Source organism: Mandrillus leucophaeus, unplaced genomic scaffold, assembly GCF_000951045.1.
Source record: "Mandrillus leucophaeus isolate KB7577 unplaced genomic scaffold, Mleu.le_1.0 Scaffold364, whole genome shotgun sequence".
Classification (NCBI taxonomy): Eukaryota; Metazoa; Chordata; class Mammalia; order Primates; family Cercopithecidae; genus Mandrillus; species Mandrillus leucophaeus.
The window spans coordinates 2633117-2657520 of record NW_012103854.1 but is presented as its reverse complement, the minus strand read 5'-3'; the positions used below and the strand labels follow the sequence as shown (position 1 = coordinate 2657520).

The 24404-nt window shown below is 37.5% G+C and overlaps 1 protein-coding gene across 2 annotated transcripts in view; it reads left to right on the top strand.

Moving 5' to 3' along the window:
* The window catches only part of COL25A1 (collagen, type XXV, alpha 1), a 514206-nt gene that overhangs the window by 316844 nt on the left and 172958 nt on the right, over positions 1-24404 (top strand). For both annotated transcript variants that reach the window (XM_011989830.1, XM_011989831.1), the window contains 2 exons: positions 17829-17855; positions 17995-18021. In XM_011989830.1, coding sequence (XP_011845220.1) covers positions 17829-17855; positions 17995-18021 — 54 coding nt within the window. The remainder of the gene's footprint in view (positions 1-17828; positions 17856-17994; positions 18022-24404) is intronic.

Sequence of the window (24404 nt, the reverse complement as noted above, 5' to 3'; positions counted from 1 at the left end):
CTCTGATTTTTTTGAATTTCCAGCTTTTCTGCACTGCTTTTTCCCCATCTTTGTGGTTTTATCTGCCTTTGGTCTTTGATGATGGTGACAAACTGATGGGGTTTTGGTGTGGGTGTCCTTTCTATTTATTAGTTTTCCTTCTAACAGTCAGGACCCTCAGCTGTAGGTCTGTTGAAGTTTGCTTGAGGTCCACTTCAGACCCTGTTTGCCTGGGTATCAGCAATGGAGGCTGCAGAAGATAGAATATTGCTGAACAGCGAGTGTTGCTGTCTGATTCTCGCTCTGGAAGCTTAGTCTCAGAGGTGTACCCAGCCGTGTGAGGTGTGGGGTGTCAGTCTGCACCTAGTGGGGGATGTCTCCCAGTTAGGCTACTCAGGGGTCAGGGACCCACTTGAGCAGGCAGTCTGTCTGTTCTCAGATCTCAACCTCCATGCTGGGAGAACCACTGCTGTCTTCAAAGCTGTCAGACAAGGACATTTACATTTGCAGAGATTTCTGCTGCTTTTTGTTTAGCTATGCCCTGTCCGCAGATGTGGAATCTACAGAGGCAGGCAGACCTCCTTGAGCTGCAGTGGCCTCCACCCAATTAGAGCTTCCTGGAGGCCTTGTTTACCTACTTAAGCCTCAGCAATGGCGGGCGCCCCTCCCCCAGCCTTGCTGCCGCCTTGCAGTTAGATCTCAGACTTCTGTGCTAGCAATGAGGGAGGCTTCGTGGGTGTGGGACCCTCCGGGCCAGGTGTGGGATATAATCTCCTGGTGTGCCGTTTGCTAAGACCCTTGGTAAAGCGCAGTATTAGGGTGGGAGTTACCTGATTTTCCAGGTGTTGTGTGTCTCAGTTTCTCTTGGCTAGGAAAAGGAATTCCCTTCCCCCTTGTGCTTCCCAGGTGAGGCAATGCCTCGCCCTGCTTCAGTTCTCACTGGTTGGGCTGCACTTGCGGACCAGCACTGACTGTCTGACACGCCCCAGTGAGATGAATCCAGTACCTCAGTTGAAAATGCAGAAATCACCTGTCTTTTTTGTCACTCATGCTGGGAGCTGGAGGCTGGAGCTGTTCCTATTCAGCCATCTTGGGCGCCCCCCTCCCGGAACATCTCTGAGGTTCTTAAGGCCTGAGACTTTACTGAACATTTAACAGTTTCAATTAAGTTGCTTCCACATGGTTTGGAGTATGGATACTTTTGTTTCCTTCATTATAGTAGTTTATTTATATCGATACTTAATCTGTGGTGAAAATAAACAGTACTAACCCAGGGCCATACTTATGATATGCTATTTCATTTTGTAACTATTTGTGGGGTCCGAGGCTTGGCTTTCTTGGGACTGTCATAGAAAGTAGTTCACGGTGGTTGTGTACAACCCCATATTGCTTAGATATCAATATTCTTCCACTAATAAAGACTTTGATAAAAATTGTAGAAACTAGTCATATTTTAAAAGTTTCTCAGGATTCTATCCTGTATTCTTTACAAAGATATATTGACCATGACTTTGGCACAAATAACCCCATCAGTATCTTCAACAGAGGATAGTGAAATAGTGGGACATTGTATTAATGGCCTTCGATTCTAAGGCCATTTCTTTTGCATAAAATTGTTAGTTTCAAAGCCTCATAACGCTCTTTCGGAGTTGCATGAACATAAAGGAGATATAATTCCCTTAGGAATTTGGAGGACTAAAGTGTTACGCATGTTGTAATTCTGTATTACTCAGTGAGAAAAAAATGTAAGAGAAACCACAAGGAAATACCATCAGACAACTGCACACAGAGACTTGAGGCTGCCATTTGTACTTTTTCAGATGCTCTTGAAAAGAAGTGGAGGATGTCACTTTGCCTTTTCCCCCAAATGTTTCTTTGCTTCCTTCTGTGTGTGTATTCTAATCATTCATTTCATTTCACAGTATTGTACTAAAATTTACAAAACTCAAGCTGTGTGTGCCTTATAAAGAAATTATTCCTGAATAAAATATTATATTTGGGGCAGCATTTAACTTTCTATTCATATGTTTTAAATTATATACTAAGCTCCTTCTAACCTAACACTTTAGAAATTCCCATATTTCATGTTTGTGTTCCAATCCAGCCCTTTTCAGATCATATAGCCTGACTTGGGGGCAGAGGGTGGGAGTAAATATACATTCTCCAAGAAATTCAAAAAGCATGTGCCTTTGCATGCATATGTGTGCATGTGTGTGCAGAAAATATTTTGCTCCCTACACAATAGAACTGTCATATTAAGCTAAGAATGTAGTCTATCCCAAAGAAATCATGCTAGACTTGCAAAGTATTATCATTCTCTGTTATCTATATTTTATGTGGTGGTTACATTATAAAGAGAATGATAATAAAAGACTTACTATATTAGAGTTTTTGAAATTTTATGAAGTAGATGGTTAATATGATATGAAAAACTCCATTGTACTCTAGATAGTTTATGTCTTTAAGAGTACATATGGTATAATGGCTTACTTATTTTACTATAATCCATATTTCATTATTTTTACATGATCATTTGTGTATTTAAATGGTATAGTATCATCTCAGAGTTTACTTTTATCTTAGAATTTTTCTCACTGAAATTAGCTGAAGAATTTCTATTGCCTACTTTATGCTATGTTTTCTATCAAATATATTCCTCTCAATTCTGCCTGAATAAAGGTGAATAACACGTAGCATTTCATGAACAATTAACTTAGTCCAACAATGTTTTGCATCTGTGGAAGCTGTTATCGCTCCCTGAATTTACTCATTATTGCATCTTTATACAATACTGATCTATTGAAAATGCAAAATAAATTTCTGTTAAATAAATGTATATATTTAATCATTCAGATTTAATGATAATTTTATATGCATTTGATGATGAAATTCTGAGCCTACTGAAAATATCAGCTTTTAGCAGTCTATTTGTACAATAGCATATGAAACACATACAGGGTGAAGGGTATGGGCTCCAGGGGTAGGTACCTGGGTTTAAGTTGTGGTCTACCACTTATGAGCTGCATGACTTTGGACAAGTTAACTTTTTTCCTCCAGTTTTTCAATGCAAAATGAAAATAGTTCGTTTAACTTAATACATGACCTAATGAAGCACTTAAAACAGTGTATTGGCACACATATATAACTGTTATTAGTAAAGGCATATTTATGCACATGTAAGCACCCACATATATACCTTCTCACATAAGCACTCATACTGAGATAGAGCCATAATGACTTGATATTGCCCTTAGAGGTGGTACTTTACTTGCTGGATAAGCACTTAATATAATAATAACCTCAAAATGTATAGATTTTTGGGATAAATAATTCAATATTAAAGTTAAGAAATATATGGAGCAATGATCACTGTTAGATATGGTTATAGCATAGGACCCTCTATGTAAAATAAGCATTTATGTGCACATGGTGTGTATAATTTTCTTTAAAGAGAGCAAAGAGTTTTAGTTCAAAATGTTCTTCAGTGAAATAAGATTAATTCACTTTGAAATATTTCAAACTTTAAAAATTTTATTTATAAATTTTGTGATGTATATTATTTCTGTAGATATAACTTCACATATATATTTTTATGGATTCTTTTGTTTGAAATCTTTTTTTTTTTTTTTTTTTTTTTTGAGATGGAGTTTTGCTTTTGTTGCTCAGGCTGGAGTGCAATGGCGTGATCTCAGCTCACTGCAACCTCCGCCTCCCGGGTTCAAGCGATTCTCCTGTCTCAGCCTTCTGAGTAGCTGGGATTACAGCCCCACCACTACACCTGGCTAGTTTTTGGTATTTTTAGTAGACACGGGTTTCACCATGTTGTCCAGGCTGGTCTCAAACTCCTGACCCCAAGTGATCCATCCGCCTTGGCCTCCCAGAGTGCTGGGATTATAGGCATAAGCCACTGCACCCGGCCTATTTGGCAATTTTTGTATCCTAACCAAAATTCTTGATAGGCTAATTTTATTTTCTCTCTGAACATCTTCAGACATTTCAACTGACACCACATTTTAAATATATACTTATTTTTTGGATAGTAAGAGATTAAAATGAGGAATGCTATATGATAGTAGTTAGAAAAAGAGTTCCAGAAACATTGTGTTCTGTTTTCTTTCTTTTGGGTAGGGCATGCTTAAATCTTGTTAGCACAGTGAGTGTAGAAGAGTCTAATCTTTCACCAAGTTAATGTTAGCCTGTACACTTTAAGGTTTGTTTTTTGTCTCTCCAAATGATCAGTATATCCAGTGCTAATTATTGGAACTCTTAAATCAGGCAGAATTGATCATAGTAATTCAAAATTAGTAAATTTTATTTTAATAAAAATACGCAGAATTGAAGACAAGTCAAAGCTGATGTATCCATAATTGATATAGTCAAGTCAATATCAATTATCATTTTGCTTAGAAGAGTTACAGCATGCCTTCCTTGAAACCTCTTACCTGGCAACCTAAGCTATGGAGCTATTTGAAAAAAAATAAACATAGTAGAATTTTTCATTTGTGAAGGAAACATTACTCCTTGCAATAAGCTCAGCATCACCATTGACATTTGTGCACACTGTGCACTGCACAAAGCAGCTGAGCCAAGGGGCAGGCACAGTTTGAAATCCAGCTTCTGCTCCACTTGCCTAACTAGGAGTCTGGCAGGGAGCTTCATCTGGATTGAAGCCTCCTCTAACTGATCCAGTCCCAATTTGGGCCAGCAGGACCCTGAATAAAGTGCATGCGGTTTACTCAGAAGAAAACTACCAAGTCTTTGTGGTGAACATAATGATCTGAGATGAGAATAGCACATCCAGGAGCAGAAGTAGAGTGGTCAGTAGGCAGAGTCCTGGAGAGAGACCACAGTGGGATAGAGTGGACAAGTAGTAGCTGACACTGTGGAAATAAAGGGGATCCCCAGAGAGTGTATAGAGGGGAAGAAAAGACAGAAATGAGGATAGGGTTAATTATGAATTGCAGAAGAGGGAAAGGTCCAGGGAAGGAAACTGAGAAAGCCCCATTAGTCCAAGACCCGGAGAAGAGTGTTGCCGATGAAGCTAAGGGAGGAATGGGGAATGTGAAATGTTGTTACTGGGTTTGCAAGCAGAAAGTTATTCAGTAACTTCGGTAGCCTGATGGTTTTCAGTGCAGCATTTGCCATTGTTTAAGGAGTGACTCGGTATTGAAAATGTGGGGAGAGTGAAAACAGAATACTCTTTCTGAAACTTTGAAGTCACAGGGAGGAGGGAAACAGGAGCCAAAGATGTCTGCCTGTGTTTGAAATGTGAGAAAAACATTTTATTGAATACTGTTCATTTCCTCTCCAGGAGACTGTGCAAAGTTTTTATTCTTCTATTAACTCTTCTTACTTAGTGTCATGAGTCAACACATGAGAAATTGTAGTCACCCCAAAAGGCACAATTTCTAGTTGAACTCTACCCTCATAAGCACTCATTGGAAGCATGTTGAGTACACAGATATCTGTGTCTTTTTTATTGCTATCAGGCTATTTAGAAAATACTAATTTTGGTCCTGATGTCTTGTTAAAGGCCTTTGTTGCAGAAAATATGCTAATGTATTTATTGGATATTTACCATGTATAAGGCACAAAGCTACACATTTGAGAGGAAGGGAGTGAAAGTAATATTTACAGAAAACCCTACATTCTTTTAATTACTTTCTACAACTTGCATATGAGGTAATTATTCTTTGCTGTAGGTTACAGATGTGGAAACTGAGGTTCAGAGAGGTTAAGTCATCTGCCATAGGTCATGTGGTAGTATATATTAAAGCTTCCAAAGTCAGTGTTTGTTATGTTTCCCCATGTACCTCTTTTCCTACCCTCAAGGGCCCTAGTATTTTATTAAGAAACAAATCTTATTCCCAGCAGGGTGAGTTAAGTTTCATAAGAGTGACACAAGTATTTTAGGAGTTCAGAAATAGGGAAAGGACATATTCAAAGGGTAGTCAGGTAATGCTTTGGGAAGCGAGGTCATGGATATAAGTCATCAATGATGGCTATAGAGATTGTGAGCTTCTGGGAGAGGTGGAGATGGGACTGTACTGCAAGAACAAAATTTTCTTCCAGAAATTCAAAATTCTATTTTTTTTTCCAAGTAGCTTCATAGCTCAGGCTTCCTGGTAAGAGGTTTAAGAAAGGTATCCACGGCCTGGTGCAGTGGCTCATGCCTATAATCCCAGCACTTTGGGACGTGGAAGTGGGTGGATCACAAGGTCAGGAATTGAAGATCAGCCTGGCCAAGATAGTGAAATCCCATCTCTACTGAAAATACAAAAAATTATCCAGGTGTGGTGGTGGGCATCTGTAATCCCAGCTACTCGGGAGGTTGAGGCAGAGAATTGTCTGAACCCAGGAGGCAGATGTTGCAGTGAGCCAAGATCACGCCACTGCACTCTAGCCTAGGCGATAGAGCGAGACTCCATCTCAAAAAAAAAAAAAAAGAAAAAGAAAAGAAAAGAAAAGAAAGGTATGCTTTAACTATTCCAAGCAAAATGACAATTGATAATGTTTATTCAGGAGAAGGAAGAAGGACATAAGTAAAGATAGAGAGAAGGTCATTCTGAGAATAGATGATATTGAAGACAGGCTGGAGAAGAGGCTCCTTGTAGAGAACTGGGGAAGATAAGGCAGAAAAGGAAAATTAGGAGCAGGTTATAGAAGGCTTTGGTCACAGGTAGAAGTTAATGCTTTATTTGGTATGAATTGGAAGAGCATTTTAAAATAAATTTTTAAATTATTTAACTACTATGGGATTGTTCAAAGATTCTCAAAAGGAGGAGAAAATAGTATCATAAATTGACCTAGACCTATCACCCAGCTTCAAGAAACATCAGTTGCTAATCTTACTTTTATGAATCCCTTTCCTCTCATTTGTTTTGTTTTGTTTAGTTTTTGCTGGAAGCGAAGCTTAGATATTATGTTGTTATGTTTACAAATACTGAAATATGAATCTCTAACTGACAAAGGCTTTGGAAAACATAACCACCATTTTATCATCAACCCTAATAAAATTAACAATGATTTCTTCATATCAATACCCAGTCCGTATTTACATTTCACCAATAGTCTAAAAAATGTCTTTTTACAGATGTTTTGCTAGAACCAAGACCCAAAGCCTGCACTTGGCATTTAATTATTAAAACTCTTCAGTCTTTCTTATTCTATAGTGGTCTTCCTTCCCCTTATTGTTCCATGAAGTCAGTTTTTCTAGGACATTTACTGTATATTTAGAGTGTCCCACATTCTGGATTTGTCTAATTATTTCTTTTGGTATTATTTAACTTGTTCCCCTATGTTCTCTATTTTATTTAAACTACGGGTTACATTCAGAAGATTGAGTAGGTTTGGCTGAATTTTTAGGAAAATCTGTAATAAATGTATAGTATGATTCTTAGTTCATTATATCAAGAAGTACATGGTTGATCAGGAGGTAAAGGTATGTTGACCTGATACCCAGCAACCTTTCACCAAATACATCTATTGAAGATTGTTGTCTATGGCAACTTTTTCATTGTAGATTACAAAATGGGCCCCTGAAATTCTTTCAGTTGAGGAATGATATGCCCAGCAATGTGCTTTAGAAAAATTAACCTGACAAAAGTATGTAGGATGGAGTAGAAGAGGTAAGGCAAACAGAGGCTTGTAGATTATTCCAGTTATCCAGGAACAAGGGTGCAAGAAACATGAAAAGATGGCCATAGATTCAAGGGATTTTGTGGAAAATGAAATCTATAGGACTTGGCAATAGATTAAGTTAAGTGAATCAAATATAATACTAAGCTTTTAGACTTGGAGGAGCAGTACTGTGTTTAACAAAAATAGGAAAGTCAAGAATCATGAGTGGCTTGCAACAAAATTTGAGAAATTTGGTTTGAGAATGTTGAATTTGAGCTGATGATGGTATATGTTGGCTAATACATCTGGTGATCAGTTGAGAATACAGGATTACAGCCTGGAAAAGAATTTAGGACATAAGTCAGATAATAGTTATAGCCTTAAGGGTATATATTTCATAGCTGATGAGGGAAGAGTAAAAAACAAAAAAGGTTTAGACACAGATTTGGGCAATCTGAATATTTACAGGTTTTGTCAACCCCATCTTCCCAAAACTCCAGTTTATTTGGTTTTAGTTTAGCCAGAGATAACTCCTGTCTCGTGCCTGGAAGACTGGTTCAGCAGTTTTCCTTCCCATAGTTCAACTTTCTTCTTCCTAATGGAAAGAAATGTCCCCAAGATCAGTATGTATTTCAACTCATGTTTATTTTTCCCAAAACAGACTGTAAAAATATGACGTCTATTCTGCTACCTCCCTCTCTGTCCTCTAATTCAAATTCCTTTCTATGACCTATCTATTGTTTAGGGAGACAGTGAGGAAGAAGATAAGACACTAAAATGAGGGAGTAATGGGCAAAGTCAGCTTTGTTTCCCCTTGTCTTTAGGAGAGGGCGAAAGAACATGTTTGAAGGGCATAGAGAAGAATCCAAGGGAATGGGAATGATTGAAGAGACAAGTGAGAAAAAGAATAACTAGGGCAAGGTTGGGGAGCAGGCACAGAAGTGGGTAGGTACAGTTTTACCTTCACTCCACAGACAGAAGGATGAAGGTACAGAAGACTCTGAAGATGGGGAGTGTCGTAGTAGAAGCTTGTATTAAAAGCCTTTGATCATCTTAGGCATTGACTGAAAAGGAGGGAGATCCAATATACATTGGAAGAATGAGAATGGTAGACAAGCCCTGAGAGTCAGACTCTCCTAGCCTCATCTGAGAGTCATTTTTTAATTCCTTCTGAGTATCTCTTTAGACTCCACAGAACATCCTACCCTTATCCTGTGTTGTGCTCAGCGGCCCTTCGTAAAACCTATATTGCTCTATATACTACTGCAAATGAAGCAAAGAATCGAACTGACCAGCAAACAATGTTTCTTAAGTAGCCCGGGTAAAATTATGTTGGGACGATATATTAGGAAACATGCTGAAATTGATGATTGTAGATTAAACCCAAGGTATAAACATGAACATATCTCTGAATACATTTGAATCGTTTTGAGGACAGTAAGAGCATTGTAGGATAGATTGCACCATTAGCTGTAAAATCACAGGGTTACTAGGGCATTAAAAGAGCAAGTTGATACTTTCTTTCGACAAAAGGAATGTTTAGGATTCCAAGTCTTTCACCATGGAGTTCATTTTATTTGACCTCTAAAAATAAGTTTTAAAAAAAAATCAAAGTTAAACAAAGAAGTTTTAGCAATTTCTTAAAACATTTAAGGTAAGGAATGATGCTAGGAAGAAGGGCCCCCTTGGTTTTGATTGGCAGGAGCGGTAATTTGACTGTATTTAATTTGCATTGTGTTAGAAAAGAAAACCAGAGAGAGCGTCCCTGATTCCTGCTGTTTTATAAGCCTTTAACTCCATTGAGCTACATCAGTCTTACTTTTGAGAGTCCTTTTTTAATGTTTGGTTTTTCTAAATTTTCTTTCGTGCTAGACCCACTAATTGCTTCCTTATGGCAGCTGCTTATGATTTAAGACTGATCATGGGCACATATAGTCCCTTGTTCAGGGCTCAGATGGACATCACAAAAAACCTTATAGTTAGGATCTTACTGTGGAAAATGCTCAGAAAATAATAGCCATAAAAATTTGTTTTCTAGTAAGTGAGGCTGGTTTTGATATTTTAAAAGTTTCTGTTTATACCCACCCCCTCTGCTTGGTCTCTTTTAATCTTCAGTGCACATTGAAAGGTGTAAAGTCTGAAGCTATAAATCTGTTTATAGCTATAATTCCCTTCCCTGGCTTAGCAGAGTTTGACGCTATAATAAACACGGTTCTTCTGCAGCAACATTGAATCTGGTTCTTCTATAATTCTTTATACGTTGCTGCTTTGAACACTGAGAGTTTTATTGCATTCTTTTCTTTCTGGGCCTTTCAATTCAGCAAGAACTGGTTGGGCACCTACTCTATGCTAAGGGTGACTAGGTGGTTTTAGGGTCTGATGTTTAGTCTATTTTATTCATAAAAGTAATGTGGTTAAAACTACGATGAAGTTTATTTGTTTTGTTTGGTAATAGCTCTTGAATGATAGAGGTAGACTATATTAGACCTTCATATTCTCAAAATATTTTCAACCATCCCCCAGGACATTTCCCAAGGCATTTTCTTTTGGTTTAGGAAATCGATTGTGTTTCTTTTTTGTTTTGTTTTATTTTGTGTGTGTGTGTGTGTGTGTGTGTGTTTTGAGACAGAGTCTCGCTCTGTTGCCCAGGCTGAAGTGCAGTGGCACGATCTCAGCTCACTGCAACCTCCACCTCTCCGGTTCAAGCGATTCTCCTGCCTCAGCCCCCTGAGTAGCTGGTATTACAGGCGCCCGCCACCACGCCCGGCTAATTTTTGTATTTTTAGTAGAGATGGGGTTTCACCATGTTGGTCAAGCTGGTCTTGAACTCCTGACCTCATGATCCGCCTGCCTCAGCCTCCCAAAGTGCTGCGTGAGCCACCACGCCTAGCCAGGAAATCTATTGTATTTCTTTATCCTCAAGTCAAGTATCTGGAAAAGAAATTTTATTTTATGTTTATGATAATTAAAATATTAAAAATATGGAGTCTGTACTTGATAATTACTATTATACTATGGGTAGGACAGGCATTTTATAAGTTGCTTCATGTATAATATTTTATTTTAGCCAAACAGTGGGCATTGTTTTCCCCATTTTACAGATTAAGAAATTGAGGAACAAAGAGATTAATTAACCATTTAAAGATCACACAGGTGATTACAGCCAGGATTTCAATCTGCATCTGTTTGACTCCAAAACTCAAGCTCTTAACTACCAAGATACTTTATTTCATGTACTGCATTTTAAAGTAGCTCTCAAATTATACTTTCACTTTTTTAAACTTTTTACTGAAGCATTTAAAAAGATATTAAACACAAGTATCCACACACACAATTTATCTATACTTACTATAGGGGAACTCCTATGATTTTACATCAGTTTTTTCAGAAAAAGGTTTTTTAACTTTAAAATTTTCACATTTGTAGTTGAAGCTATTTGCAAAGTTGAAAGTCTATAAAACAATGTAGTGGTGTGAAGAAGAAATGTCTCTAAAAAATATATGCCAGTAAAACAGAAAACTATGTATGAATTTAAGGTGAAAGTAAATACTCGGAAGAACACATGTTCACATTCTAGTTGGGGGTAAACCTGTACTACATAAAACACTTTTTTCAGAAGTAGAGTGGATGTATCCTCACCTAAATACCTAGGATCCCTATTTTTCAAGTAAAACACTAGATTTTCAATTGTTAATACTATTTGCAATGTGATTTTCTGCAGTTTTGGATACCTGCTAAGAAACTGTGGTACCAAATTCAGTTTCCTTATAAGTGTGGGGTTTGCATATGTGTGTCATTGGCACTATGAGCCAAGTTCATCATGCAATTTAGGGAGTAGACAGTAGAATTGAAGCTTCTATCCTAGTTGTACAAGAGAAAAACTGGATATTCCGCTTCCTTCCTTCCTGGGAGATTGTGAACATTGATAACGTTTGCTTGTGCCTGAGCACATCAGAGAGAAGACCCACGTCAGGCGTGCGGTGACCATTGAGGTTGTGCTGTGCTGCTAGAGAACAGCTTGTACAGCAGACTATCTTCTTTATCTTTAAAAGACTAGGAAACTTGTGGAGTTTAAAATAGAGTAATTCCATATTCAGTTTACAGTTGAAAAAGTAGAGGAAAGAAAATGTGATAAAGGTGTCCTGTATTCAGAAGTTAACATGGAAGAATGGTGGCTTCTGAAGGGAGGCAGTTATGACTACCTCTGTGCTGCTTCTGCTCAATGGTGATGATAGAGAATGTTTTCTCTCTCCTCAGCTATTTCCAATTAGGCCAGCCGAAGCTGCCAACACTGTGGATTTGAAATATAACCCTGAAACCAGATTTAAGCTCTATATGATTCACTTAGCTGTGGAACTACTGTGTTTATCTGGGTTGAACCAGCTTAGGCCAATGTTTGTCTGCAAATGCACTAAATTGTGAACCTTGAAATCAGTAGGACTTGTTAAAACATGTTGACACCTGTTAGTGGCCCCCGTGTCCAATCAGTTAACTAGTCTTGTTGACTTTTACCTGAGAAATGTCTCCTGAATCTAGAACTTTCCCGGTGCCTCCACTAGCACAACCTTAATTCAAAGCTTTACCATCTCTCTCTTGGACCAAGGCAAACACTTCCTAAGAATCCCGAACACCCCATGTTCTCAGAGTTCCACAAAACAGAGCACACTGCGTCTCCGCACTCCTTGTTACGTTGATGATAGAATCCAGCCCAAACACCCAAGTGTGGTTAACCAGCCTTTGAAATCTCTTTCCTGCTATTTTCTATCTCCACTCTCCACATGTTCTTACCACCCTGAACTCCTTTCTCTGACAACGTGGTATTTTCTCACAACTGGGCATGTGCATCCCTTCTCCCCGGCCTGCTTCGCTCCTCCTCCCTCCATCCCCTTGTTTCCTGGACACCTTTCAAGAGCCAGTTCCAATAGCATCTTTTCAACTCCAGCTCTCCGTCCTCTTTCTGCTCTGAACTCCCACAACACAGTATTTAGTCCACTGATTGTGATTATATTTACATGTCCCTCCTCCAGACTCAGCGTACACCGCCTGGCTGATAGTGAGCCAGAAATGCTTAGAGAATGAAGCTTGCTTGTCCTCATTTCTATAGCAGTGAATAGATGAATCAGAAGAGATTTCGTTATATTTCATGAATAAAAATAAACTTATCTATACTTTCCTGGGATAAAAGTCATAACCCCGTTCTTATTCCAGGAGCTCAGGCTGCCAAGAATTCCCAATGTTTGCTCCTTTTCCACTTTTTTCTACCTCAAGCACAGTTTAATTTTGTTTTCATGATTGTCATCTTTTAAAAACTATTCCCGCCTTGATTTTTTCTGGTTCAAAGCAAGTATAATTTATACTTCCAGTAAATAAAGGACCATGATTGGGTTACTCCGGGCCTGTGAATATATCTCTCTTTTCCAGCTGTATTTCCATTGCTGTTATGTAGATTGAAATTCAATATTTTCCTGAAAGTCATTCATTGTGCCTCTCTTTGTTTTCAGTTTGGTTTTATCATTTAATTGAAATAGACAATAGAGGATAGAAAAAAAGCTAAAACCTTGGTTACTTAAACAGAAGTAGGTTTGAGGAGACTTAAATTGGTATAGGCCAAAACCCACATTAAAGACTTCTTACAAATAGAAGGGTGGTTCCTGCAGATTCTGAATGTAAAGCCATTTGAACAGGGGCTAATTTGAAGTTTGCCATGAAAATTTATAAATCCTTTGGTAGGAAGTTAATAACATTCCAACAATGCCCTAAAATAAACGTTCTAATTACTAACAACAATAATAAATAAAAACTTTATTAGCACCCTTAAGTACTTATTTCTGCAATTAACTTTAGGATTCATTACACACAAGTAATTCAAAAGATCATTTCAAATATTCCTACTTATTTATTAAAGTGGGGCTTATAAAAGACCTGACTATTGGATTCTAGACCAAACCAGGACAAGAGTCCCCAAAAGGGCCTTCTATAGAACTGTGACTCACTATTCACTTCCCTATGACTGCTGATTTTACCATCTTTCCCTTCCATTGACCCTAACCTTGTTGGAGCAACAAAGTTTTATCATCGAATAGTTACCAACCAGCCATTGGTACTGTCACCTGAACAATAAATATGTCTACTAAATATTAGATTGTTGAGCTTGGTTTAGTTGGAAACAGCAATGTGCCGTTGAAAAATAATTTGTAATTCAAATAGCCATTAATTTTTATTGCTGCCTATCCTTTAGTTAATACTAGTTAGCTTTTTTTAATGCTAAAGGTAGAAAAAAATCATTAATACCCCAATTTTAATTTTAAAGGCTAATGATCAAATAAACCTTTCTTTCATTTGTAATTTTTTGTCCTAGAAAAAAAGTATGGCTTCTAAATTTTGGAAATATTATACTATCTGTGTTTACTAAGGTAGCCCACTTTGTTCTGCAAATTCAACCCATATTTTCAGTGAAGAGGGTCCAATTCAGAAAGAAGAGTGGGATTTCAGTCAGAGCAGAAGAAAACACCTGCTGTTAATCCCAAGTGCACAAGTGGGGGCTGGAGCGTCCGAAGCAGCCCCTGCAGCTGTGTGTGGAGGTTGACCTCAGCTTTGCTTCTGTCCTAAGCTGGCAGGTGCCAGGACGCCATACTGTCTGCTCAGAAACACCCTCTTTTGAGGCAGCAATATTTATTGCTCAATTGTGGGTGCAAATTTTCATGTGTTCATGAATTAAGCATCCTTGCTCAGGGTAAGCTGGCTAAAGAGCTCTAGTTGACACGTGGATTTGGCATGAGTAATTGGACTTTGAGGAAAAGGGTTGCCTCTGTTCCTGTCAAATAACTTCACAAAAACTTTGTCCTTAAAGATGCTGTGTAACCTAACAAGGTGCCTTTAGAGGACTGGTACAATGGGAGATGTGGCCTCTGAAATCTCACTGGCAAAAGCAAACAAAAGTTTAAAGAGAAACCTGGGAAGGGGGTGGATATGGAGGCTGGGGAGATGTCCATAGTAACAGTTGACCTTGATGTAGCTGAATTTTCTGGAGGTCATTTATTCTTAATGCTAGTATGTGGAAACTGTTTGCCTTAGACACTAGGCTATTTAGCTTTTCCAGGACAGGGACCATGTCTTTCCAAATCAACCTTTCCCAACATATGTGTCCCACCAGTGCTTACAATGTTGCCACACTGTATAGACATTCAACAAATGTGTGTACAAATCAAAATAAAGTTAACTAATATGCTGCTTAAATCAAGACTAGAACCTCGATTGTATTTTTTAAATTTGGTGATATCCTCTCATTATTCTTTTCTTTGGCTTTCATCTGCCCCACCGCAAATAAAATGCTACTTGTATAACCTTAGTAAGCATTTTGCATTTGTTAAAAATAATTGAATGAAGTCCTTAAACTTAATTTTCCAGAGATGAACACACAGACCGTACTCACTAATTACTACTTGATTCACGGAAAACAATAAAAATGTTAAAAATTTATTGAAAACAAAATTTTTTCTCTTTCCTCTTTTAAATGGCAAAATGATTTTGGGGGTAAGAGATAAAAAGGTTTTATAACGTTGATTCCATTATCTTAGTCCCTTCTCCCCCTCCTCACTCCTCCTCAATTCTCCTTTCTCTCATTTTGAACTTGAGACGTTGCGACCAGTGTCTGTGACACTATGGAAAATGCAGTGGGAGGCATTTTAGATGGCCCTTGTTGAAGGCAGGCACCAGATAGGTATCCTTCTTTCTGAGACTCTAGTTCCAGAGCTGTGTTCCAATACTTTGTGTCAAAACCTCTGCATTCAAAGTTACACATACTGGGTTAAAGTCCTGGCTAACTCACAAGAAGCCTAACATTGATAGTCTTTGAGTTTCATTTTTGGTGTCTGTAAAAGGATTTTCATAATACTTTCCTCATTGGATTGTGGAAAAGATTAAATGCAATAACAGGTGCAAAAGTTTTTTATCAATGGTAAAAGATACAAAGCATAGGACATGGTGTAGTTATTAGTAATTTTATGATAATTTCACAGCTGTTACCAGAAGGGCCACACTGAGAATGAGAATTTGGTGCAGTTCTTCTGTAGCTGGTACTTAGCAGAAGGAAATGTTTTGGAAGGTGGAGCATTACTACATTCCCACCTGCAGTGACATAGAGTCTCCACTGGCACCTAGGATGGGGTACTTTGCTAGAACTTGGGCCCATTTCCTGTCCAGCCTTGTCCTTTTTCCTCAGCCCTGCTGAAAATGGAGGTGAGAGAAGGTGACTCTGAAATGCTCCAGCTCCTCAGGTGGGCTGAAACCAAAACATGACTTTATCTTTAAGAGCTAGAAAAGATAACATAATCAGTGCCTCTAGCATTAGTATTTCTGTTCAAAGGTAAAGAAGATCTCAGTGAGGCCCAGGAATAGACAACTGCCCAACAAAATAGAAATTCCTGTAAAAAGCCACATGTATAGCATCACTTAACTTATGACAAAAGTAATACTGTACTATAATGGGGAAAAGGTACATTTTCAAGAAATGGTGTTTGGTTAATTTGATATCCACATTTTAAAAAAACATCTTGACTTTTACCTAACATCATACACAAAATCAGTTCTTAATAAATTCAGATTTAAATATGAAAGATAAAATAATGAAGCTTTTAGCTTTTAAACTAAACATAGCCCTCTTTATGACATTGAAGTAGGCAAAGATTTCTCAAGTGGAATATAAAAAGGGACAACTATAAAGGATAAAAAATGTTAAATTGAGTTTTATTAAAATTAAGAACTCAGAGGTATTCATCAAAAACACCTCTAAGAGAATGTAAAGGCAGTAAACAAAGTGGGAAGATATATTTGCAGTAAATATATCTGACAAAAGACTCATTCAAAATATATAAATAACTCTACATCTACCTACATACATATGTACAATGTATAATATATAATAGATAAAGAACTCTAGCAAATCAACAGGACGATTCAGTAGGCCAAGGACAAAAGGTATGAAGAGACACTATGGAAAAGGATGTAAAATGGTCAATAAGTGTATTAAAAGGGAGTTCAATTTACTGATCACTGGGTAAATACATATTAAAACATGAAGCGAAATTACTACGTCACCACCAGAATGCCTAAAATGAAAAAGATAAAAAATATCAAGTATTGGTAATATGGGGCAACTGAAATTCTGTACATCACTGACGGGGCTTAAATGGTAAGAATCACTTTGAAAAACCATTTGGTAGCATCTTCTAAAACTGAACATATGTGTAGTCTATAACCTAAACAGTTCCTTTTCTAGATATACACCCAGCAGAAAGGAATATAATTTTTCACAAAAAATGTGAATTACTATGTTTGTAGCACCTTTTTTTTTTTTTTTTTGAGACAGTCTTGCTCTGTCGCCCAGGCTGGAATGCAGTGGCACAATCTCGGCTCACCTCAACCTCCACCTCCCAGGTTCAAGCGATTCTCCTGTCTCAGCCTCCGAAGTAGCTGGGATCACAGGCATGCGCCACCACACCCAGCTAATTTTTGTATTTTTAGTAGAGATGAGGTTTCAACCATGTTGGCCAGGCTGGTCTTGAACTCCTGATGTCAGGTGATCCACTTGATTTGGCCTCCTCAAGTGCTAGGATTACAGGCATGAGCCACTGCACCTGGCCATAACAATATTTTTATAATAGCCAAGACCTAGAAATTCCTGGAAACAAATGGCTGCCAACAGTAGAATGAATAAGTAAATGATGATATATTCACACAGTGGAGTATTATAAAGCAGTAAGAACAATCTACCACTACACACAAAATTATGGATGAATTTCACACTAATTAAGCAAAAGAGGCCAGACTCTGTGATTTTATGTACATAAAGTACAAAAACAGGCAAGCTAATCTATATTGTCAGGGGTCAGAATAGTGGTTACTGTTGGTGGAGGGTAGTGACAAGGAAATGTCCCAACAGGAGCTTCTAACTTGTAAGTAATGTTCGGTTTCTTTAACTGGGTTCTACTTGCATATATGTGTTGAGTTCGTGAAAATTTATTCAGCATATTATGTACTTATGACATGATATGTACAGGTATATATGAACAAACATATATGGTTATATGTTTCACATTCTAATATGATCATAGTTTAGAAACCAGAATTTCTTGTGAAACCTCATTGACAGCTATCTCTGTATTCTTTGAATGAATCTTTTGACTAACCTGACTGATCTATTCAGTTTACAATATCTTTTTTGAATTCAGGGCCCTCCTGGTCCAAAAGGTGATAAGGTAAGAAAATGCATACCAGAAATAAAGTTAGTGGAGATCCATATTGGCATGACCTATACTGTGTTATATTTTGATCTTTTTAATGAGCATCATGTATACATTTTGGCTAAAACTGCTTTCTCACCTTTCTATTCTACAGGGAGAACAAGGTGATCAGGGACCTCGGGTAAGTTGTGCTCTACCTATCCTGGGCAGAAGATTAGTTTCTAACTCCAAATTTATTGAATGGAAGTACCCCAGCTTCATAATTGCCTTTGTGCCACATGGTTCAGTAATGGCTGGCAAAAATACCATACCACTTGTAAGTGAAAAAAACTAATTAACAATTTGGATGTATTCTGTTGCATTATCTTTACTTGATGCCTATAAGTAGAAAATTCTACAATAGTTAGACATACTGACTAAGGGCCAGAATCACATCTAAGAGTCAATAGCAGCCACCTTGCCAGTGACTGTTGAGTCCTTCAGATTTGCATGAATTGTTTCGCAACATAGAGGCCATATGGATTTCTATTGAATTTGGCCTTTTGCTGCAGTTAAACTTTACGTGCTATTGCATAAATGTTTTTTTTTTTTGCAGATAAAATTATCAATGCATTTTACATATTTGTTCTTTGCCATAAGTTTGCATAATACTTGTTTGAATTTCTAGCTTTTGTAGATTTTTAAGCACATAAAAGGTGTAATACAATTTAGCACTGCAGGGAGGAGGGAGCATTCTTTTAAGCTTCTCAGATGTGGCCCTTTTAGCCATTATAACACAATGGTGAATGCTTTGTTGTTACCTTGGTAGTGCCAAGTCCTCTACTTCACATCTGTGCCTTATTACCCAAATGTTCAGACATACTGTTTCAATGATGTAGTGGCTCCATTCAACATACCTCTCAATTTTCTCATGTCACTATGCACAAAAGCAAGTATTTAGTTGAATAGAGTAATTTTTTACAGCGGAAAGGCTTATTTAAAACTTTCAGGTTGAAAACAGAAACTATGTAGGTCTTTCTGTAAAATTCACTGTGCTTGGTTGCTTATTAAATGCATTTATACTGCATAGAGATATTTTTGCAAAAGATGCAGTTGATGCAAACTTGAAAGGTTTGTAGTTGCATTATCTCCTCATGTTTCTTAAACTAGATAACAGTTATGCTCTGATTTGTTATACTTTCCCTTTTGTTCTTCAGCCACTTCTTCATATAGAAATACTGGTTATGCTTCACAGCATTTTGTTTCTCATGGCAGTTACTCTGGCTGATGACTAGCTTCACGCCAAAAGCTCATTATAGGAGATTAAACACCACGTTATCCACTGTCATGGATGTGAAGAAAATAAGACTCTTATAACCTTAAGTGATTAGAATACAGCCATTTGCTCCATATGTGGTGATTATTTCACATGACATGTCTCTTCATATCAAGTATCATTTCTTTCTACACACCATATCAAAATCACTCAACTTCCCCTTTCCAGGTAAGAGGGAAACTGTTTCCATTCTGAGAAATCTTCTTTTGGCAAAGGAAGTGAAGGGTGGTTCACAACTTAGCTGTCATCAGTATGCATGCAGTCCTCATTTTCAAAAAGGTGTGTTGGCTTTCATCGTTACAAAGAGTGATGATTGATTATAAAGCTAGGCCAAATTTTCAGGATGAAACCTGAAACCATCTGAAATTCACCTGGTTTCATGTTGCATTACAAACTAAGACTTGGACCAGGTTCCTTGAAAGTTTGGCCAAAGTTCATGAACTACTTCGACAAACCCAGACTGCCTTTCATACAGATTTCAGCCAGTTTTCACACTGAATGGGGCCAAGTGTCACTCAATTCAGAGCCCATGTAGCATTTCAGGTGGAAAGTGGCAAAAAGTGATCTCATTTTCCTCTGTATTTTGCTTTGTATTTAAGGAATTTGGATTGGATTCCTAATACATCATGAATCTTCATGGGTACAAATCTAAATGTCCTGGAAGGTAGAGGCGAAAGAGAATGAAAACCCACTGACTCACCTGTCTTTTCTCAGATTCCAAGCAGGTCTCATTCAGCGCTCTTAGAATTTTATAAACATTACTATCTAGTAAGATAGTATTAACTACATATTAGGAAATTGATCATATCAAGATAGTAAGATGAAGGTTCTATATTTCAAAAAACATCAAAAGAAAGAGTTGAAACATCTCCAATTTTAATGAAAATTAATTTTACCCACATTCTCTGTTTAGGCACTGTATTCTTGCTGATAATGACCAAAGGCTCTCTTTTTTTAAATCTAGAGTTTGTATTCCAATACCCTGTCCATTTTCATCCTGTTGCAGATTTTGAATTACGCTTTTTACCATTTGTTTCCAATAGTTTATTTCTTCCCACAATTAACAATATGAACTCCAAACTCCATCATGTCAGCTCTTTGTCAGGTGAATTTCCATTATGAGACCTTTATCATTTTCTTGAATATTTGGAAGTTTTATCTCTTTGACTCCCCAAGTATCCAGTGGGAATAAATTAAGCCATAAGAGGTAAATCAAAGCAGGAAAAACTTGAAGATCATATAGAAATTAAGAATGTGAGACTATTTTTAAGTACTTGGACATATATTCAGCAGTATATATTGAGCAGCTACCATCTTTAAGATACTGGGCTTAATACTATAGACACAATAAATGTGTCCACTTATCTCTCTTTTTACTAACTACCAAATTTGACTTACTTTCATGTTCTTGATTACTTCAGTGGCTTTCCAATTAATCTTTCTATTTCCACTCTTAACCCTGTATAATCCATTTTCTACACAGCAGGCAGAGAGATCACTTGACTTGTAAATTAGATCATGTTACTCCTGTGTAAAACTTTAGAATGAAATCCAACCTGCTGTGCTTAGTTCTTGCCCATTCCCACCAGCTCATCTCACACTAGTCTCCCTTCCACCTACGACACTCGACCAAACTGTCCTCCACTGCACTTTCACCCAACTCAACAGCTTTCCATTTGCCTGATCTTCTTGTGGTCTTCTTGTGATTGGGTTCTTCTTATTCTTGAAACTTCATATCAAACATCACCTCCTCTGAGAGAACTTCTTTAACTACTCAATCTAAAGCAGAGATTATTCTATCTTGTTTATGTATTTACTTGCTCTTTATCTATAAAATATGCCCCCCTCCCTCCTTCGATCCTATATTCCATAAAAACAAGGTTCTTCTCTATCTTGTTCATACCACCTTCACATAGAATAGTGAATATCCAATAGACATTTGTTGAATGTATGAATAAAATACTGTTATATCATTATGGCCCTCAAGAAGCTGATAATTTCATGGGTACCTGAGTAAGAAAACTGTGTGGTTATGTTATATGCCTCAAATAGATATACCAAGAGGTGCTAGAAAAGTGAAAATTATTTCATTTTAAATGAGTGCTGGCAACTGTGGAAGAGGTGACACTTGAGCTAGAATTTGATAAATGGGTAATCTTTAGAGGATACGCTGAAGAGCAAGACATTACATATTCCAGGAAGAGGAAATAGTATAAACAATATGATCCAAGTAGAAAATGGCAGGATTTAGTTAAGGAACAATAATATTCCATTTGTGTTTTTAAAAAAATGTGGTATACACAATGGAATACTATTTAACCTTAAAAAGAAGGGAATCTTTTCGTTTGCAACAGCATGGATGAACCTGAAGGACGTTATGTTAAGTGAAATAACGCTGGCACAGAAAGATACATAACCGCATGATCTCACTTACATGTGGAATTTTTAAAAGTTGAATACGTAGAAGTAGAGCATTTAATGCTGGTGACCCATGGCTGGTGGGGAGGGGTTTTGGGAGATGTTGGTCAAAGGATACAAACTTCCAGTTACATAAGAGGAATAGAGTTCTACTGTACAGCAATGTGACCACAGTTAATAACAATATATTGTATTCTTGAAATTTGCTGAGAGTACATTGTGTTCTCACCAAAAAAGATAAGGATATGAGGTAATACAAATGTTAATTAGCCTGATACAGCCATCATAGCCATCTCATGATGTATACATATTTCAAAACAATATATATATATCACAAATATATGTATATATAATTTGCATTTGTCAATTTAAAAGTTTTAAAAAGGACCCTAAAAAATAATATTCCATTTACCAATAAATAGGTTAAGTAAAATATTGTGTCATATAGACTGAAAATTTTGGATTGAAGTTATATTATGGAGCATTTTGAATGTCTAGTGTGATAGGCATTAGAGAGCCATTGAGAATTTTGAGTAATCTGTGCTTATCTTCTTTTGAGACTATCTGTGCTGATGACCAAATGTTCCTTATAAAAATATTTTTGAGGTCAGACACAGTGGCTCACACCTGTAATCCCAGCACTTTGGAAGGCTGAGGTGGGCGGATCACTGGAGGTCAGGAGTTCAAGACCAGTCTGGCCATCATAGTGAAACCCCAGCTCTACTAAAAATACAAAGAGTAGCCAGGCATGGTGGTGAGTGCCTATAATACCAGCTGCTTGGGAGGCTGAGGCAGGAGAATCACTTGAACCTGGCAGGCAGAGGTTGCAGTGAGCCAAGATAGCACCATTGCACTCCAGCCTGGGCAACAGAGCAACAGACAGAGACTCGGGCTCAAAATAATAATTATTAAATACATATCTATGTTTTTTATATATACACACACACACATATATATGTATATATATATTTGGTGGTAGTATCTGCTATAGAATACAATTGGAAGAGACTGAAAGCAGGGTGACCAAGTAGACCATGAAACTATGTCACTCATTTAGGACAAAGTCATAAGAATCTAGGCTGTACTGACAATGTCCAGTCCTCAGTGGAGAGGTAAGTGAAAAGGATGAGTTGACTTAGCGTGGAACGTCAGGTATCACTGGAGGCAAGGACATATGCTGAGTAAAAAGGTCAGTGTCAGAGTGAGAATTTCAGCGGGGGGTTAGGGAGAGAGGCAGAGTGGGAGGTCGTAAGTTGGTGAACCAAGAAAGAGATTCCAAAGTGGTCACCAAAATATGGACAAAAGTTCGAATTTCACCGTGAAAGCTAGGATATGAGTTTATTTTTCTCACATAAAAAGAAGTTTGGAGAAGGCAGTTGATAGTGTTATTTATATAATTAAATGGTGTTACTATTGATTCAATGATGTTACTAAGTCTGTGACTCTCCTGGCCTTGTCTCATGATTGCAGGAAGGCTGCTTCAAGTCCAACCATTGCATCTAGGTATATATCAGCAGGAAGGATAGAGAGAGAAGAGTCTGAATCAAGAAAGCAACGTTTTCTCTATGAACTTCTTAGTAGACGTCTGGTCATGTCTCATTGGCTAGGTTGTGTTATACGGTCATCCAAAAGCTGGAAGGGACAAGGGGAATAGGGCTGAAAGGGAAGTTAGGTCATCCAGTCAATAAGGTTTACCACAAGTGCCAAGCAAACACCTGAGTAGACAAAGAGGGAAATCAGGGCTGACACTGAGAGAGGAGCATTTGGTGAGAGAGAAGTCTTGAGGCAGAGAGTGAAAGATGGATCCCGTCCCTATTCAATTTACACGGAGGACCTGTGACCCTGAGTGGAGTTGTAGTCAGGTTAAAGTTTTTTTAAAAAGCAGTCAGGAAGTGAAATGGAAAGATGCTGAGGTGAAAATTCAAGACAAATCTTGAAGCTAATTGGATGTAGGGGATGCAGATGAAAAAGAAGATAAAAATAGGGCTAACATTTCTGGCTTGATGCTTGATAAAATAGGTCAGAAGAAAGTTGGAAGGATAAGTGAAAAGATGGGTTTTAATTATGTTGAATTTATGATCTTGATGAGATATTTCATTGGAATAGTGTAACAAACAGAAACATGAGATTAGAATTCTGAGGCAGTGCCATAACTGGAGGTAACTGTTACATAGATGAACTATCACAGAGGGAGAATTGAAATCCTAGAATTTGAAAAATGGTAGGCAAAGAGTAAGAAGAGTACTGCCCTAGAATAGAACCTTTAAAAATACTCACACGTAAGGAGTGGGATGAGGAAGGAAGGAGTGTCAGCAAAAGAGAGAGCATTTGAAGGTAGAAGTAGGACATTGCAATGTGTGAACACTACAGACAAAACTACTTAAAAAAAAAAAAAAAAAAAAAAAGAGTGGCCAGTGTAATGTTCAGATGAGGTGTTTTAAAAAGCTTTTGAATTTGCTGTTTTGGAGTCATGTACTATTAAAGGAATACATTTTGTTAAGTAGTGAGAGTGGAAGTCAGATTGCAAGACGTTAAAAGGTAAATGTTGACCATCTTTGAATACAGTTGATGGCATATGATCTAATGCAGGAGAAAGTGGGCTAACTTTTCAGCATTAACTTTCTTTCAGTATACATTGAACCAATTTCAGGCCTACAGTTTTAGGTATAATATAACAACCACAAATACCATTTGGTTTTATTCTACGAAGCACTGAGTGTTACATTTCCACAAATGAATGCATCCTGACATAAGAATTGCACTTCCCGCCTTGATTCTTGGGGAGATGTCATTGCAGATTTGCCACTAATCTTTAATTCATTCTTCTAAAC